Source organism: Eretmochelys imbricata, chromosome 1 (assembly GCF_965152235.1).
Source record: "Eretmochelys imbricata isolate rEreImb1 chromosome 1, rEreImb1.hap1, whole genome shotgun sequence".
NCBI lineage: Eukaryota > Metazoa > Chordata > Testudines > Cheloniidae > Eretmochelys > Eretmochelys imbricata.
Window position 1 is genome coordinate 229,102,568 of NC_135572.1, and position 17,021 is coordinate 229,119,588.

At 42.0% G+C, this 17,021-nt stretch overlaps 1 protein-coding gene across 1 annotated transcript in view; it reads right to left on the reverse strand.

Annotated features, from left to right (window-relative positions):
- ANO2 (anoctamin 2) overlaps positions 1-17,021 on the reverse strand; it is a 272,975-nt gene that overhangs the window by 183,318 nt on the left and 72,636 nt on the right. Inside the window, exons 5-7 of the mRNA XM_077807418.1 lie at positions 11,869-12,020; positions 9,870-9,924; positions 7,935-7,986 (exon numbers count right to left, since the gene is read on the reverse strand). Coding sequence (XP_077663544.1) covers positions 7,935-7,986; positions 9,870-9,924; positions 11,869-12,020 — 259 coding nt within the window. The remainder of the gene's footprint in view (positions 1-7,934; positions 7,987-9,869; positions 9,925-11,868; positions 12,021-17,021) is intronic.

The following is a 17,021-nucleotide window of genomic DNA, read 5'->3' on the forward strand; positions in this document are numbered from 1 at the left end:
ATGCTGTTTCCCAGTAAGCTGGTTGTTAGGTCCAAGGAGAGCTTTTTTTTTCTTGCTTGCTTGCCTCCTTGCCAGTAACCTCAGTCTCTTTTAAAATAAGGAAGTAGAGGCCAATGGCAAACACTAAACCGATCTATAGCTGGGGAAAAAAATGGTGCCATGAAAGGACCAAAAATTCAGCTCCATCCCCAAAATCAGTTTGGAGATCTCATCCCCCTGCAATGATCCAACAATCAAAGGAAGGTAGATTAAAACACAGATGATTAACAAACTTCCTTCCATAGAATCCAGTGACAAAGGAGGCCAGTTAGGACACCTATGCCTTGTCTACACTACAGAGTTTTTTCAACAAAAGTTACGTCAACACTCAAAAAGCACTATAATAAAAATTGGTATTGCATGTTCACACTCAGTCCCTCTGTCAGCAGAGCATGTCCACACTTGGGCCACTAGCATCGACAGTGTGAGCAGTGCACTGTGGGTACCTATCCCACAGTCCAGCTTGACACCTTCTGCTTCTAGATGTTGTGAGAAGGTGGAGCGGATCGCGACGCATCTTGGGACCGGGCTCAATGTCCCACAATCCATTGCTTTCTGTCACCACATTCCATGGGCTTCCGGTTTTCTTTTGCTGCATTTTCCAATGGCCTTTGTTTGCTGTGCACCCCGGTATCTTTGTGAGAAGGGATGGATCCCGCTCTACTCTCCTATGCTCTGGTAACTGTCATGAAGACATTGCAGATGGTAGTGCAGTTAATCAAAGTTCCTAACTGAAGAAGACTCCCAGTTGCCTGACATGCTGTGTGATATGGATAGGAGCAACTTCAGATTGCTTTTGACATTCACGGAACAGCTGCAGATGGTGGACTATCGTTTTTGGGCTCAAGAAACAAGCACTGAATGGTGGGATCATATCGTCATGCAGGTGTGGGATGACGAGCAGTGGCTACAGAATTTTCGACTGCGGAAAGCCACCCTCCTGGAACGGTGTGGGGAGCTCGCCCCAGCACTGCGGCGCAAAGACCCCAGAATGAGAGCTGCCCTATCGGTAGAGAAGTGTGTGGCAATCACTGTGTGGAAGCTGGCAACTCCAGACTGCTACTGGTCGGTTGCAAATCAATTTGGAGTTGGGAAATTGACTGTTGGGGCTGTGTTAATGTAAGTGTGTGTGGCGGGGGAGTGTTCCTCAAGGCCACATCTGCCAAAGAACAAGGAACAATGCACAGGAGCATGATTCACGCGCAACATTGAAACATTTAAGTAAAATACACCTCTGGTAACATAACAATCACTTACTCTCTCACTGGCCTTTGGCAAGCACACATCTTGACAAACACCCAAAGCATGGTGAGTGTTGGCTGGGGCGGGGAGAGGCGCTACATGGGGAAAAGAGGGTTGCGGTGCAGCCGACTAGAGAAAAAATTCTAAAATTCTCCCACACTTTTCCACAGGCGGGGGTCATTGTAGGAGATATCTCACTGCTGAGGGTAAGCAGGGAAGTGAGGGCACATCTACTACATGCTTGTGGCTTCCGCCCTGGTCCCTATGCTGCTCACTTGTGTGCTGCTTTGGTCTCTGCACAAGTGATTGCTGAATGGCATGGGAAAGTTTCCTACAATGGGGGAAGGAACAAAGCAGCTCTGCCAAGGAACCTTCAGCAGACGATTGCCGAGTACCTCCAGGAAACTTTCCTAGAGATCTCTTTGGAGGATTCCCGTGAGATCTCAGCGTGCATCAACAGCCTGTTCCACCGTACTGATTAGCTACACGGGGATATGTCCAGCACACAGAAACACAGCCAGCCTTGTACATTTCTATACCCTGAACCCACCTCCCACTCCGGAGCAGAGAACAGTTCCTGGCTGCCTGCCCCACCGGGCGACCCCGCTGGGAGAGCCACATTGTTGTTTAACTCCACCTCTTCATCAATGACTTCATCCCCCGGGTTAGGTCTCCTTTCCGCCATCTCCAGGACCACCTCCAGGCCACGGTGCTCTTGGTGGTGGAGGTGGGGTTGCCACCAAGGATAGCATCAAGCTCCTTACAAAATGGGCAGGTCTTAGGTGCAGCACTGGAGTGACAGTTTGCCTCCCTCGCCTTATGGTACGCCTGCCTCAGCTCCTTTATCTTCACTCTGCACTGCAGCATGTCCCGATCATAGCCCTTTTCACACAAGCCTTGAGAAATCTGCCCATAGATATCAAAATTCCGATGGCTCAAGTGCAGCTGGGACTGCACAGCCTCCTCTCCCCATATCCTGACCAGATCCAGCAGTGGTCCAAGCAGGAGAGCGTTGGCTGCGATAATCCACCATGGTCACCTTGAAAGATGCTATGAGACCTCTCCACGCCGAGCAAACAGGAAATGGAATTTCAAAAATTCCCAGGGCTTCTAAGGGGGAGAGGCAGATGGTTGTTTGCCTGGCTGCAGGGGAGTGGAGTTCAAACTGCTGACCACAGCAGTCAGGATGGACATAGTGGGATACATCCTGGAGGCCAATTAAAACAATAAAATCAAGCATGGTGTCTACACTGGCACTTTGTCAACAAAAATTTTGCACAAAATGCCTTATGTCTCTCATCGAGGTGGTTTTATTTTGTCACCAAAACAGGGCATTTTTGGTGCCAAAAGTCGCTTCGCAGTGTGTACGTGTCCACTGTTTTGTCAACAAGAGGCAAATTTTGTTGAAAAAACTCTGTACTGTAGACAGGGCCCTAGTTTGTCTCCCTGTTGTAGTAAATGTATACTACAGAACAATCTTACTAACCTTTAGTCAAATCTAGTTTTAAACGTACCAAATGCTGGAACTTCCACAACTTCCTTTTTCATCACAATGCAAAGTTATCTGTCTTGATTTAAGACTCTGCCCACAGGAGGAAGTAGTTTGGTCTGTGTTCTCCAGATCCATGGCTGTGCACAAGAGTTGCACCAGTACAGAATCTGTTTACTCCCAGTGAGCACACAGTTGTCAGGTGGGAAGTTAGATGGGAAAAAATGGAGAGCTCAATTGTAACCCATGCTAACATAGCTCTTTGCCCCATCTAGTGACTAGACCACACATAGAAGTATACGAGTTCACCTAATGGACCTCATCCTTTAATTTGAGCAAAGGTCCTCGTATTCGGTCCCTGTGGACAACCCAACCAGAGACATAATTATATGATACAACAGTTAAGGTTAAGACTGCTAGTCTATTTCAGATCCTTATTTTTCCACTGTACTGAAAAATTACCTACAAAAGTTATTCTTTGGGCCTGTCAAATCTCTCATGGCCAAATGAGAATTATTCTGGAAAGTTTCAGCAAAATCCTGTTCTCCATTTTTTAAATTAATCAAGCGTTACCAATACATTTCCCACCTTGTACACAGAAAACAAAATCTGATCCCTATTTCAATTGATATTACTGGGAAATGGGATGATTTTTAAATCTCCAACTTGGAATATACCAAGTCCACTATGGAGAATAGTTGGTGCTTTGCATGGCTTATAACATGTTAAAAATTAAGTTAGAAGAAAACATTTCCTTAAACTTTTTATTGCACAACAGCATGCACCAGCCTAAAGAGCAGCAGATGTGATCTTGTACAACTGTAGAATTGAACAATAAACTGGGCCAGTTGTAAGTGTTAAGTGTGTTATTATGCTGTTGTCCAATATGTATAATACACATACAATCATGGAAAACAACTGTAGCTATTAGGGTCCCTGTTGCCATTGCCATATCTCGACGACAAGGAAGTGATGGAACCATAAAAGATTAACAAAATTAGGATGCTTAAGGAACCCAGTGAGCCACTGGTCTATGGTGCTCTTGAGACCATAATTAAATCCAGGAATTATTTAATTAATATAGAAATAGCAACTACTGAATTTCCTAATTTCCATACAACAATCAGGGGAGATAGCCCCTTAGAAGTTCATAGCTACAAAGCAATGTTCAAATGCGTGGAAGCTGAAGTCTAATAAACTAGTATTATCAGTAATCGTTGATATGGAACACAAAAGCAAAGGTCAAAACTGTCCACGAGGACCACATACCATTCAAATACAACATGAAATAAGGAGCAGTGCATAAGCACTCCATGCAGTCTTCATCTGTCTTAAACCACCACAAAAAGCCCTTGTGACACAATATACTTGTGTCTACACCTTACATACTATTGTAATAATCTTTGTACAAAGTATGCCTTGGGAGGTATCATTTGAAAACTCAGTTTGCTGGTCAATATTGTTCTGATAAAATATATGTGGCAACCTTGTATGTGAAGTTATACGATTCCACTGTATGGAGTTATTAGTACATGTTCCAGACTGAGTTTGGCAAACAGGTCTGTCACAAACAAAGGAATGTGTGTTCAGCTTAATTGTATTTCAGCATTAAACAGTCATCAAATGGGAAGAGGAGACAAAGGAAGTTCAAACAGGTGAGAAAAAAGCAGGAGGGAACATCCTTCCACATAGACTTTTTTGTCTCTTGTATCCAGCTGAAAATGTTTTTCAAAAGGGGAACTGAAACTGTAAAAAGGAGGAGCAAACATTCCAAGACACTCTTTTCCTGACCATCACATTCACAACACCGGAAGTGACAAAGGGAGCCTTCATTTAATTTTGGGAGAAAGGGCCCTGATATAGAGGATTTAGTCCGTAAGACTGCTGAAAGCATATAGTGAGAAACTTTGCTTGAATCTGATATAGTTTGTTAAGTTAGGCACCAGTAGCAGTTTAACTTTATTTTCTTGTCATCATTTCTCACTTTTATACCTCATTACTTTCACTCACTTAAAATCTCTCTCTTTGCAGTTAATAAACATGTTTAATTGTTTTGTATAATCCAGTGTGTTTAAACTGAAGTGTCTGGGAAACTCCATTTGAGGTGGCAAGTTGTGTGCATATTATTTCTATTAAAGAAAAAACAGACTGTATATACATTTGTGTTGTCGAGGAAAGCATTTAGGGTCAACCCAATTTTTTTTCGTTCAGTAGCCAATTTGAAAAATCAATCATTCATTCAGCTCTAATCCCAACTGGCATCCCTCCTGCCATTGCAGTCTGATCTCTCTTGAGCATAGACTATGAGTTCTGATGAACTGTGTAACGTATTTTGTGAGGTGGCTAAATGAGCCAGAGCCATTATCACTTGTGACCCAAGGTAAAATTTGGACCGAGGACTCGAGAGATAAATTACACTTTTCTAACCAAATGTGCTACCCAGTCCATAAAATAGATAGATATTTCAGGGTTTATCTAAACTAGGGTGTGAATTTAAAGCACAATAGCTATTCCACACTAACTCTACATCTGGAAACTCTTATTCTGCACCAGTGCCTTTTGTTGGTTTAGATTAATCCACTTCCACAGTGGATTATATAAATAAGGAGTAACTTCACTGAAATTGGGGTAGCCATTAAAGTTAATAGAGTCACCTTGGTGTAAAACCAGAATGAGAGGAAAGTCAGACCCTAATTATCTTTATTGTGTGAAATATTTATTTTAGTAACTAACCTCAGCTTAAAGTAACCCACTCCATGGACAAAGCTTTGTGCTGCCCACACACCGTGCAACTCCATGGAGGCCAAAGAAGTTGCATGAGGTATAATTTGGCCACATTTATGATGCACTACACTCATTTTGCCTATGGACAGATGTGACAATTCTCAGGGTACCCAGGACTGAGGGTCACCTGCCTCCAGCGAGAAGGAGACTTGCTGGTGCTTAACAGGACGTCAGCTCCCTAACACCAATACCTATGAGCCACCCAAACAAACTCGTCTGGGCTATGCCAGCCCTTACTTTGCCTTGCAGGTTAACAATAGGTGCACCCCTTTCCCCTTTGAAGTATTCCCTGTAGTTCCAGCCTCTTATCTACAGAACACTCAGAGAAATACCAGGTCTACTTTCCCCAAAGGAACAGTATACACACCAGCTTGAATGATTCAACTTAGGATCAGCTCCTTGTATAATACCACAGCACTGAGTTACATTTATAGTGAAAACCATCATAAATTTATTATCAAGAATTCAAGATGCAAGGGAAAGTGAGAGAAGATAATGGAAATAAAAGGGTTACATATAAAACAAAATCATAACATGATTTCTAGAGACTAAACTTAGCAGTCTAACCTTCTGTCTAAAGAAATGTATCTCATCCCAAATGTCCTCTGCAGCATTTCAACCAACCCTGGTTGAGATCCTGTTTTCATGAATGTAAATGTGCTGTCCATTTACTTCCTAAGTGCAGGATAAAGGGGTGTCTCCTTGCCTCCTGCTTATATCCCCCAAGTTCATTATCTGTTCTTAGGGACAGTAACACTCACCTTTCCTCCCCACACACCCTCCAATGCTTGTTTTTCCTAAGTCCTGCTTCTTCCCTGTACATTTTGCATCCCCCTTCGCTACTTTCTACGTAAATGGGTTTCCATTGTGCTGGCTTACAATGCTTAATTTACATGTGATAGCTGAATAACCATCTTCTATCTGGCAGAAAACCTGTTTGTCAACTCTGCCTTGATACAGACTTTAGGAACATATTTTCAACATACTCCTTACATAGTATCTATACAATAATTTCACAATGCTATCAATGACAAACATGAGCCTCGCTTTCATTTAAGATCTCACATGATATTCTTTGGTGAACCAAAATGTACATACCAGGATCAGGATATTCTTGTACCCCTCTTGCCAGTTGGCACTGAGGGATTCTTGGGTTATACCTCTCCTCTTATAATGATGCAGTAGGATTAGCCACTGGCTGATCCATAGGCATCAGGTCATGACCTTCTTGCCTGGACTTTGTGTCTGCCACTGTATTTTCTCTTCCTCTAATACATACACTTTCCATGTCACATTCTTGAAGAGAATGCTCCAGCGCAGCAATTTGGACTTGGTATATTTGTTTCGGTGAAGCCATACCTATGGAGAACGGTTTCTCAGAATGGTCTTAATTTTCTGTTAAATAGTAGAGCCTCAACTGCTTGACTGCGTACACAAAGCATAACACTCTTTTTCTATGACAGAATAATTCCATTCAGTGGGTGTCAGTTTTTTATTCGACAATGCAATGGGATGCTGTTTGAAACTGTACCAAACCAGTTTTCATCAGAACTGCACCTAAAACTGTGTCTGATACATCAGGACACAGTTCAAACATTTTGTCAGCATGTGAACTGGCCAGAACAGGCTTACCTGACAGCATTTCCTTTACCTCATCAAAACCTTTCTGACAAATTTTGTCCCCACTATTTTATATGGCTTTGTCTTTTTGCAAAAGTTTGTGATAGCAGACACAATAGCACTGAAACCATGTACAAATCAGTGGTAACAGTCAACCAAACCTATGTAAGCCTGGACTTGGGTTTTAGTGTAGGGTATAAGACAGTTAATAATAGCTTCCACTTTCAAGGGATCAGGAGAAAATTGGCTACCTCCTACCCAGTGTCATAATATGGAATTTTGGCAGCTCCTAGTCTACATTTTGACACTTTTACAGTGAGACATGTGTCTCTAAGTTTTGTCAGCACAATTCCCAAGATCGGATCAAGAACTGCTAAATATGCCTGTACCCTCTTGCCAGGTGGCACTAAGGGGTGAATAGATTTATGTTCACAACACAAATGAACACTGTTGATTTAAAGGCTTGTCTCTTTCTAATCCGCTAGAGAGTCTTTAAAAGTAATTGTTCAAAAGATGACAATTTACTTTCTAACACTATGTGGTTCATCAGAAAAAGGGACAGTACTGTATCCCTAGGACTAATTTTATTGTTAAGAATATGTATTCTGTTTCAAAGTCTAGTTCATGTGAAAATGCATTAGTACATTCTTATATTCTGTTAGACAAATATTTTGATTATTTTAAATTGTATTAAAATAGAATTATTGAAAACAATCACCTTCAAAACAACATAGATATAACATTGTTAATTTTCTCTTACCCATACTGTTTTCGGCCTTTGTACAAGATGTACGCTTTAAAATTTCACGTACCTATAGAAAGAAAAAACAGTGATGCAACAAACATTTTATCTCTTAGGATTATGTTAATTACAGTGCCAGCACAAGCCACAGACCTACACATAAAAATAAGATGTTCTTCTGTAGTTAATTTGTAGCAATATTTAAATCAGTCCTGTGGTTGACTCATGTATACATATATTGTTTAGGACCATTGCATTTAAATTTTTAAGTAAATAGAAAGTTTTACTAAAGTGCTATAAAAAAACCTAAGAAAGTTACATCTATGAATAATATTTGAATCCACTCGTTTAGTAATATATTTACTAACAATTACCTCTCCAGAAGGCACAACTCATAGATTATATCTCTTCTCTTGAAGAAAAAGTTCAAAATATCAGTCCAAATTCTCACATGTTATAGAGTAGCTCCACTGACTTCAACAGACCTGTGCTAATTTACACCAGTTAAGTTCCACTTCCTTCATTGAATCTATGACATTTACATCAGCTGAGAATCTGGCCTCCAGTCTTTTCTATGCTTTTAAATATTGTCACAAGGATTCCTGAAAAAGAACTGATATTTGGCTAAATCCTACTTGCCTTTACTCATATAGCACTTTTCATTAGTAGGTCTTAAAGTGCTATACAAAGGAGCTCATTATCATTATTCCCATTTTTACAGACCATGAAACTGTGTCACAGAGACGGGGAGTGACTTGCCACAGGTCACCCACCAGAGGAGTGGCAGAACTAGGAACAAAACTAAGATAAGCAGGAGTTGTATCTATTTTTGTTCACTTTTCCATTACTTTTATCTTGGTATAGAATAGGAATGATTGGCTGTACACTATAATAATTTTCAGAGTAACAGCCGTGTTAGTCTGTATTCGCAAAAAGAAAAGGAGTACTTGTGGCACCTTAGAGACTAACCAATTTATTTGAGCATGAGCTTTCGTGAGCTACAGCTCACTTCATCGGATGCATACCGTGGAAACTGCAGCAGACTTTATATATACACAGAGAATATGAAACAATACCTCCTCCCACCCCACTGTCCTGCTGGTAATAGCTTATTGCTTGATTATCATGCTTGATTATCATACACATTGTGTAAAGAATTGTCACTTTGGATGGGCTATCACCAGCAGGAGAGTGAATTTGTGTGGGGGGGTGGAGGGTGAGAAAACCCGGATTTGTGCTGGAAATGGCCCAACTTGATGATCACTTTAGATAAGCTATTACCAGCAGGACAGTGGGGTGGGAGGAGGTATTGTTTCATATTCTCTGTGTATATATAAAGTTTCCACGGTATGCATCCGATGAAGTGAGCTGTAGCTCACGAAAGCTCATGCTCAAATAAATTGGTTAGTCTCTAAGGTGCCACAAGTACTCCTTTTCTTTTTATAATAATTTTGCTTACGTTATGAATCCAGAGAGCCTAGAAATACTATAGATAGGTCAAATCCTCAGCTGCTGTAAATTAGTGTAATGACATTGAAATTAATGGTGCTATGGTGATGTATACCTTCTTAGGCTCTGGCTCTAAAACCTGTAGCCAAATCCTGCAAGGAATTAAGTGGAAATATTCCAGATTTACACCAGTTTAAGTGAGAGCAGAATCTGGCTCTTCTTTTCATATTTACCACAATATCTAAATAAATACATTAGGAAGCATGACAAAATTAAAACATTATACATATGAAGACTGCACTCTTTTCCAAGCAATTCTGAGACAGATGGTTTGTTTACCAACTGTATGGATCTGTCACACTTGATTGCACTTTTCTGTTGCTATGAAACAATAAGCAAATAGTGATGAAGTCAGCAAGAGGAACCAAGTGCATTCATTGTGGAAACAGGTACCATTGAGCACAGAAGATTCTATCAATACTGAGGCCACTTGTGTTTACTTACTATTCGACTGCGGGTAGCATTGTCGAAAAATGTGTCTTTGTCTTTAATGTTGTACCTTGAAATGTTGAGAGACAAGATTAGTTACGTTTTCATGAATGCTACTAATGAATAGGATCATACAACAATTTGATTAAGACTCCATCTGAAACAATGACAACCAAACCTGTATTAAGTGACCATTCAAGCAAAGGCTTGAGAAAAACCAGCTGCTTAGAGGAGAGGGAGGTGAAGCAGAACTCTGTGTATTTGTGGATACTCTAAGGTGGTCTTTTAAGACAGAAGGTTGCCTGACTCTATTGAACTCTACAAAGATTTCAGTGTATTCAGAATACTGTGGCTTACACAGGTTGAAAGGAGGAGGAGGAGGAGTTAATGCAGAAACATTATCCAAATGTAAAATACCTTTTGGTAAAGAACGTTTTTATTGTTTGCATAGACTGACATTCTACATTTTTTCCCTTATAAAATAACCACAGTGTTCTAACATTCCTTGACTCAATTAATGTAATCAGATTTCAACTAGCCTTAATACAGATGTTCATTACTCTTTTTCAGGATGACTAAGAAGTCAATACTACATTTGCTTCCATACAATCAATCCGTAACAGTTATGTAATTATTATATTATTCCATAAATAACTGCTAACCAACCCAGGAATCCTCATCACTGAAATTAACTTTGCCAGTTTACTCCCTCTAGCTGACTTAACATGTATTCAGTTTTAAAGAAAATTGTCAGAAAGGGCAACAAATGATGTGGTAGGTCATTATATTTATATGACTTTATATGTCAGACATAACTGCAGGGAACCAGTTCTTAATGAGGTAATAAGAACTGTTAAACATCATATTAGGCCCAAACGTATTATTGTGGGTGGAAGGGCAGGTAGCAAGAATTCCTTATTTGCATAGTATTGGCCAAATTCTAATTACTTTCATAAATCTAATCTAACCAGAAAGAAAAAAACATGCTTCTTTATAAGTTATATCTTTTTACAAGCTAGACTGCATGGTTACTTTTCCTACTCATAATTTATTTGGTACTTTCAATTCAAGTTAAAAACACACCTAGTTCATTGAATAAAACCCCTTCTGTTGCCCACCCAGTCATAAGTGTCTTATCCAATGGAAGCAGTTACATCCAGTGAGAGAAATTCTGCATTAACTTATATCCTGTCCAAACCCACAAAAACCAACAAGCAGTATAAGTTAGATTCACATAAATTGAGAGTACCTTATACCTTACTAATGTGCACGTGCAACATAGTCTACATTTGTGTAACTTACACATCAAGGAACTGAACGAAGATGCCAGTTAAAGAGGGAGTTGGTCTATCTTGCATCCTCTTGTTAGTTGCTTTTCTTGCTATGCCTCTCTTCTGATCTCTTGGCATGTAAGTTACATCAACTCACCTTCCATTACACTGACTTATAAGGCCAAATTCAGAGGTGATGTGACAAGGTGTGTAAGTTACACAATGATAAGTAAGGGTGAGTGAGAATTGCAGGGGCTCTGCTTTGCCATTCATTTACACCAGTATAACTCCATTAACTTTACTGGACTTATTCCTGATTTGCACTAATTTAATTGGAAAATCAGGCTCCAGCTATGTCAGCTGAAGGAAGTCGATAGTGAGACTAAAGGTACTGTAAGTGAGGGGAAGCAGATGGCATAGGTTACCAAACTTAGACTCTTACTAGACTTACTTAGACTCACTTTTGAATTTGACCCATAGGGATAAATTCTACTTAAAAGCAGTCAACTTTCATTTACCTCAATAGTAGCTGCATATGCATATCTGAGGGCAGAGTTCAACTCAGATGTGGAGATGGACCTAAGCCACAAAGTTCATATTGGGAACCAAAATACCTGATGTGTCAAGAGGTGCTTGGATTTTCAATCAGATACTTACTTAAGTACTAGGTCTTACAATGGAAGAAGGATACCAACAGAATTTTACAGTCTGCTTAAATGGCTTTTACATTTTAAAATACTCACAAATATATTTTCTCTCTGGAAAAGGGGTAAGACAAACTTTTCATCTTTGTGTTGTTTTGTTGTGGCACCTTGGGCTGCAGAGGCTTTGTAGTTTTCTGCCATATTTCATAGAGCTTCTTGAGAATTCCTCCCTCTTCTTTAATTTCATACATCTAAAGGAGTAAAAACCATGTACGTTATCAAATGACTTTCAAAATGTGCATTAAAAAATACATACGTGAGATGGACTCTGGTCCCATTTAAAATAGTTTAAAAATGGAGTTAAAGTATGTGGAGTCCCTGAAGATATACTCCTATGTAAGAGAGATCAGACGCTGTCCCTTGTGCTTTAGGTTACATCAGCCATATTTCTGGTCCAGTTCCAAGGCTTCAAATAATGTCGTTATGCACAGTAGTTCTCAAGCACCTCAGGAGGTCAGACAATGGTCAGACAATAACCTCCTATTCAGCCACTCACTGGAAGAATAGCATAAACCTACAAGGCCAAATTCAGCAGTGGACTAAATTACACATCAATAGACCCCTAAATGGACACAAATTTATACTGTGGATGCGGATATCCGCAGATATAAATCAGTATCTGCAGAACCGCAGGGCTCTCCAGGGAACCGCAGTGGCGAAAGAAGCAGAATGCGAGGCCACCGCTCCCAGGAGCCAGAACCCTGTTCCTCCAGCATGGCTGTACCGTCCCCTGCCCCACTCACTGGGGTAGGCACCAGGCTCACCAGCAATTGTCCCTGGTCACGCTAGTGTGTGGAAGCAGCACACTTGCCCCCCGACAGGAGACGCAGGCAGCTGCATTGACGGGATGGGGCAGGGCTCGGGGTGGGTCTACGGGTGATACAACCACGCCGGAGGAGCTGCCGGCATGGGGCACTGGCTCCTGGGAGCAGCGACCCCACATTCTGCTCCTTTCGCCACTGTGGTTCCTGGGAGAGCCCTGCAGTTCCACGGACACCAGTTTATATCCGTGGATATCTGCATCCGCGAATTTAAATTTGTATCCATTCAAGGCTCTACACATCAAGTGTAAACCAGTCAGAAAAAGGGGCTAAATGAGTGTAACCATAGAAAAATGTGCAACTTGCACCCATTTGGCATTAACGTGTGCAAAATAAGTCCAAGTTATATGACTAGTGGACAGAAAGGTAAAAGGGGTAGCAGGAAAAGCAACTAACAAGAAAGTGTAAGGCCAAATTAAGTTGACCAAACATACATTGGCATACAGCCACTGCAGGAAGTGCATTACTTGTGCATGTCTATACTTTCCTCTTTGTGTCGGTGGGGCACATCCTCACCAGGAGCGCTTGTATCAATTGTACTGTCAGCGTTGTGGGATGGCTCCTAAAAGCCACTAACCGTCGACGTAAGCAACGTCGTGTCTACACTGAAACTGTGTCAACCTAACTACATCAATCTTGACTCTGTGCTGCTTAATTAGGTTGACGTAAGCTGTCTCCCATCGACCTAACTCCCGAGTGTAGACCAGACCTAAGATAAAACAGGCAGTGTAAGTTGCGCTACTTTACCATTTACACTCACATAGACCTCTTTTCTGACCACTTTACCCATCATTTACATAACTACTAGACATGTTCCAGATTCTTCCAATGGTACGCATTTTTACTCCAAGCTGAATACAGCAGTTCATCATCTCTGTCTTACATATTCCATTTCATTCAACTCGTGACTGTGATTGATGACATGCCTGATTCACTCCCTACACACCACTGTAGGAATCTTTGTGCAAAACATGCCTTGTGAGGTATCATTTGAAAACTAATAACTCTCCAGTCAGTATTATCATTGTGAAATGTATGTCACAACATTATATGTAAAATTATGAACATAGGTTGAAATCATGACTGAAGTGTGTTTACCAGGCAAGTCTGCGGAGTGGGTAAACCTGTTTCTCAAAGACAAAGGACAAGCTGATGCCTCTAATCAGGTGTCATCAAAGTTGATGGGCAATCACCTAGCAAGTAGCCATTCTTTGGCAAGGAAGCAGAGCAGGAACAAACAGATCTACATCTTAGCAAAACAACAGCATGGAACCTCTTTCACCACCAGACTTCTTGTCTCTATTCAAAAAAAAAAGGAGTACTTGTGGCACCTTAGCGACTAACCAATTTAAGGTGCCACAAGTACTCCTTTTCTTTTTGCGAATACAGACTAACACGGCTGTTACTCTGAAACCTGTCTCTATCCACACAGTGGGAGTGAACTTTAGGTAGGGGTAACCCTCAGGAAAATGCATTTCAAAAGGTCACTGTGCTGTCAAAGGGAAGGACAAAAACATCCCAAGGTACCTCTGTATATCCACCTCTTTGGGTACGGCTACACTATAGAGCACGGGTGGCCAAACTGAGCACGAGAGGGTGCCAGAATTTACCAATGTACATTGCCAAAGAGCCACAGTAATATGTCAGCAGCCCCGCATCAGCTCCCCCCCCCAAGCTCCCAGTGCCTCCCACCCACCGGCAGCCCTGCCGAGCAGCGCCTCCCACTCCTGATCAGCTGTTTCCTGACATGCAGGAGGCTCTGGGGGGGGGGGGAGGGGGGAGGAGCGAGGGCATGCATGGCAGGCTCAGCGGAGGGGGTAGGAAGGGGTGGAGTGGGGGCAGGGCCTGTGGCAGAGCCAGGGGTTGAGCAGTGAGCCCTCCCCCCGGCACATTGGAAAGTTGGCGCCTGTAACTCCAGCCCCGGACTCGGTGCCTGTACAAGGAGCCGCATATTAATTTCTGAAGAGCCGCATGTGGCTCCGGAGCCACAGGTTGGCCACCCCTGCTCTAGTTTACAGCAGTGCAGCTGTGCCACTGAAAGCTCTCTAATGTAGTCACTCTAAGCCAACAGGAGAGAGAGAGAGAGAGCACGCTCTCCCTTCGGCTTAACTACTCCAGCCCCTGCGAGCAAGTGGCAGTAGCTATGAAGGGAGAGCTTCCTCCACCAACAACATAGCACTGTCTGCACTGGTGCTTATGTCAGTGTAACTTATGTTGCTTGGGGTGGTGGTTTATTCACACCCCTGAACGACAGAAGTTATGCTAACATAAGCTGTAGTGTAGACATAGCCTCTGTCTTTCACCCAAGAACACAAAAGAAACAGCCTTTGGATTTTGGGAGCCGATCCTGGCCTGAAAATTTAGTGAGCAATATTACTGGAAACATATGGTAAGGGTTTCTACTTGAACCAAGTCTACTTTGTTAAATTTTAGTACTAGGAAGCATTTAATCTGTATTGCTCTTGTAATCATTTCTGACTTTAATGTTTTATATTTATGCTTGTTTAAAATCTCTCTCTTTGGAAGTAAATAAACTTGTTTTATTCTTTAAATAAAACTAATCCAATGATGTGAATTGTTTGGGTAACTCCATTTAACGTAGCAGACTGTTGTACCTTGGTCCCCTTAGATGAGCAACAGACCTAATATATTTGGATTGTCCAGGAGAGGGCTGGACAGTGCAGAACATACATTTTGAGGGGAAATCTGGGACTGGGCCAGTGTTGGGCTCCCCTGCAGGTGGTAACCAAAGTTGGTGGAAGCCAGAGTGTCACTGATGTGTGGCTGGCAGGCTGCAGCTACACATGGGCACTCAGGGTGTGACCTGAATGCTGTTTGTGAGCGGCCCCAGTGGGAGCTACAGCAGCAAAGCATTGTGAGGGTGACATAGGCCCTCACTGGTCAGCTTTGCACCCCAAAATATCATACTGATTGAATATTTGTTTCCTCTACTTTTAGACACCAATCTTCACTGTCCCCTTTCACAACCAAGCCACTGGTGTTTGGGACTACACTATATAAAGAATGGGCATATTTAGATATGGAGTGACTGTGATATATGTGTATTCACGGAGAGGGAAACTGCTTGTGTGTCTACCTGTAACTGAGAGGAGGGCAATAACTGTGTATGGTGTGGGCACGTATGTAGGTATGGGTCACAGGAGGCTAGTTGATAGTACTTGGTCCTCAAAGGCTGATACTTGAACATGAGATTGACAATTTTAGGCTTGGCAAGCCTGTCAATTCACCAGTCTAATAATACTGATTGACTGGTCAATTGACTGGCTATTGTTTGATCACAGTCAAATCCTGTCAAATATTCCAGCAAAAGTGCCCGGCGATAGACCGCAGCCTACCTTTTTGATTGCATCATGGTACCATTCTTTTGGGGGGTTGAACTTCATTTCATGGAGTTGCACACTTTTTGAGTTAAAGTAACTTAGTTAAGTAACTTATTTTTTTGTAATTAGGCATAAGAATCTATCCAAGGCTAAGCCTACTGAAGATCATAAAGTCTGGCTTTTCTTCTTTTGTTTTGTTTTCACTGTTGTTTTTGTTCCAATGAATTAGTGCTTTAAAATATTTATCCATTTTTGACATTGTTTGATCAATAGTTGACTGGTCAATTGACCAATTATTTTTGGACCAGTCAAATGCCCAAGCCTAGCCTGTCTCCCTGCAGGAATGCAGAAACTAGACAATTAATAAGTGGAGCTGGGTGAAATTTTTCAAATAAATAGTTTATTTGTCAAAAAATGCAATTTTGTTTGATTGGAAACTATTCATGGACTTGACACAAAGTCACCACATATTTTTTTGGCAAAAAGTGTGTTTTAGGACTTAGGCGCCATTCAAAAAATGGGCAGAGAAGGAGGTGGTGCCTGCTTTATATCGTTTAGCCCAGGATTGGTCTACACTACATAGTTAGGTTGACATAAGGCCACTTACATCAATCTAATTATGTTAGTGGACACACGACAGCCTTGTTCCCGCCGATGTAATTGCACTAGTCCATTGACATTATAACTCCACCTCCATGAGAGGTGTAGGGCTTACGTCAGTGTAGGTAGGGTGAGGCAGTGTCCGGGTAGACACTGCATTGCTTACATCGGTTGTTGGCTATCATTCTTGACACCGGGGAGGGGGTGGGGGGCTCCAGCTAGAGCCCAGCTGCCCCTCAGGTGCTCTGCTCCCAGCCAAGCTGCACCCACCCCACTTCCCGCTCAAAGCCCAGCTGCCCCTCGGGTTTCCACTCCCGGCTCCCAGCCACGCTGCTGCCTGGCCTCCCTGCTCCCCAATCCAATCTGGGCTGCGTCCACCCAGCCCCCGCTCCTTACTAGGCTGCTGCCCACAGGCTCCTGGCTCACCACT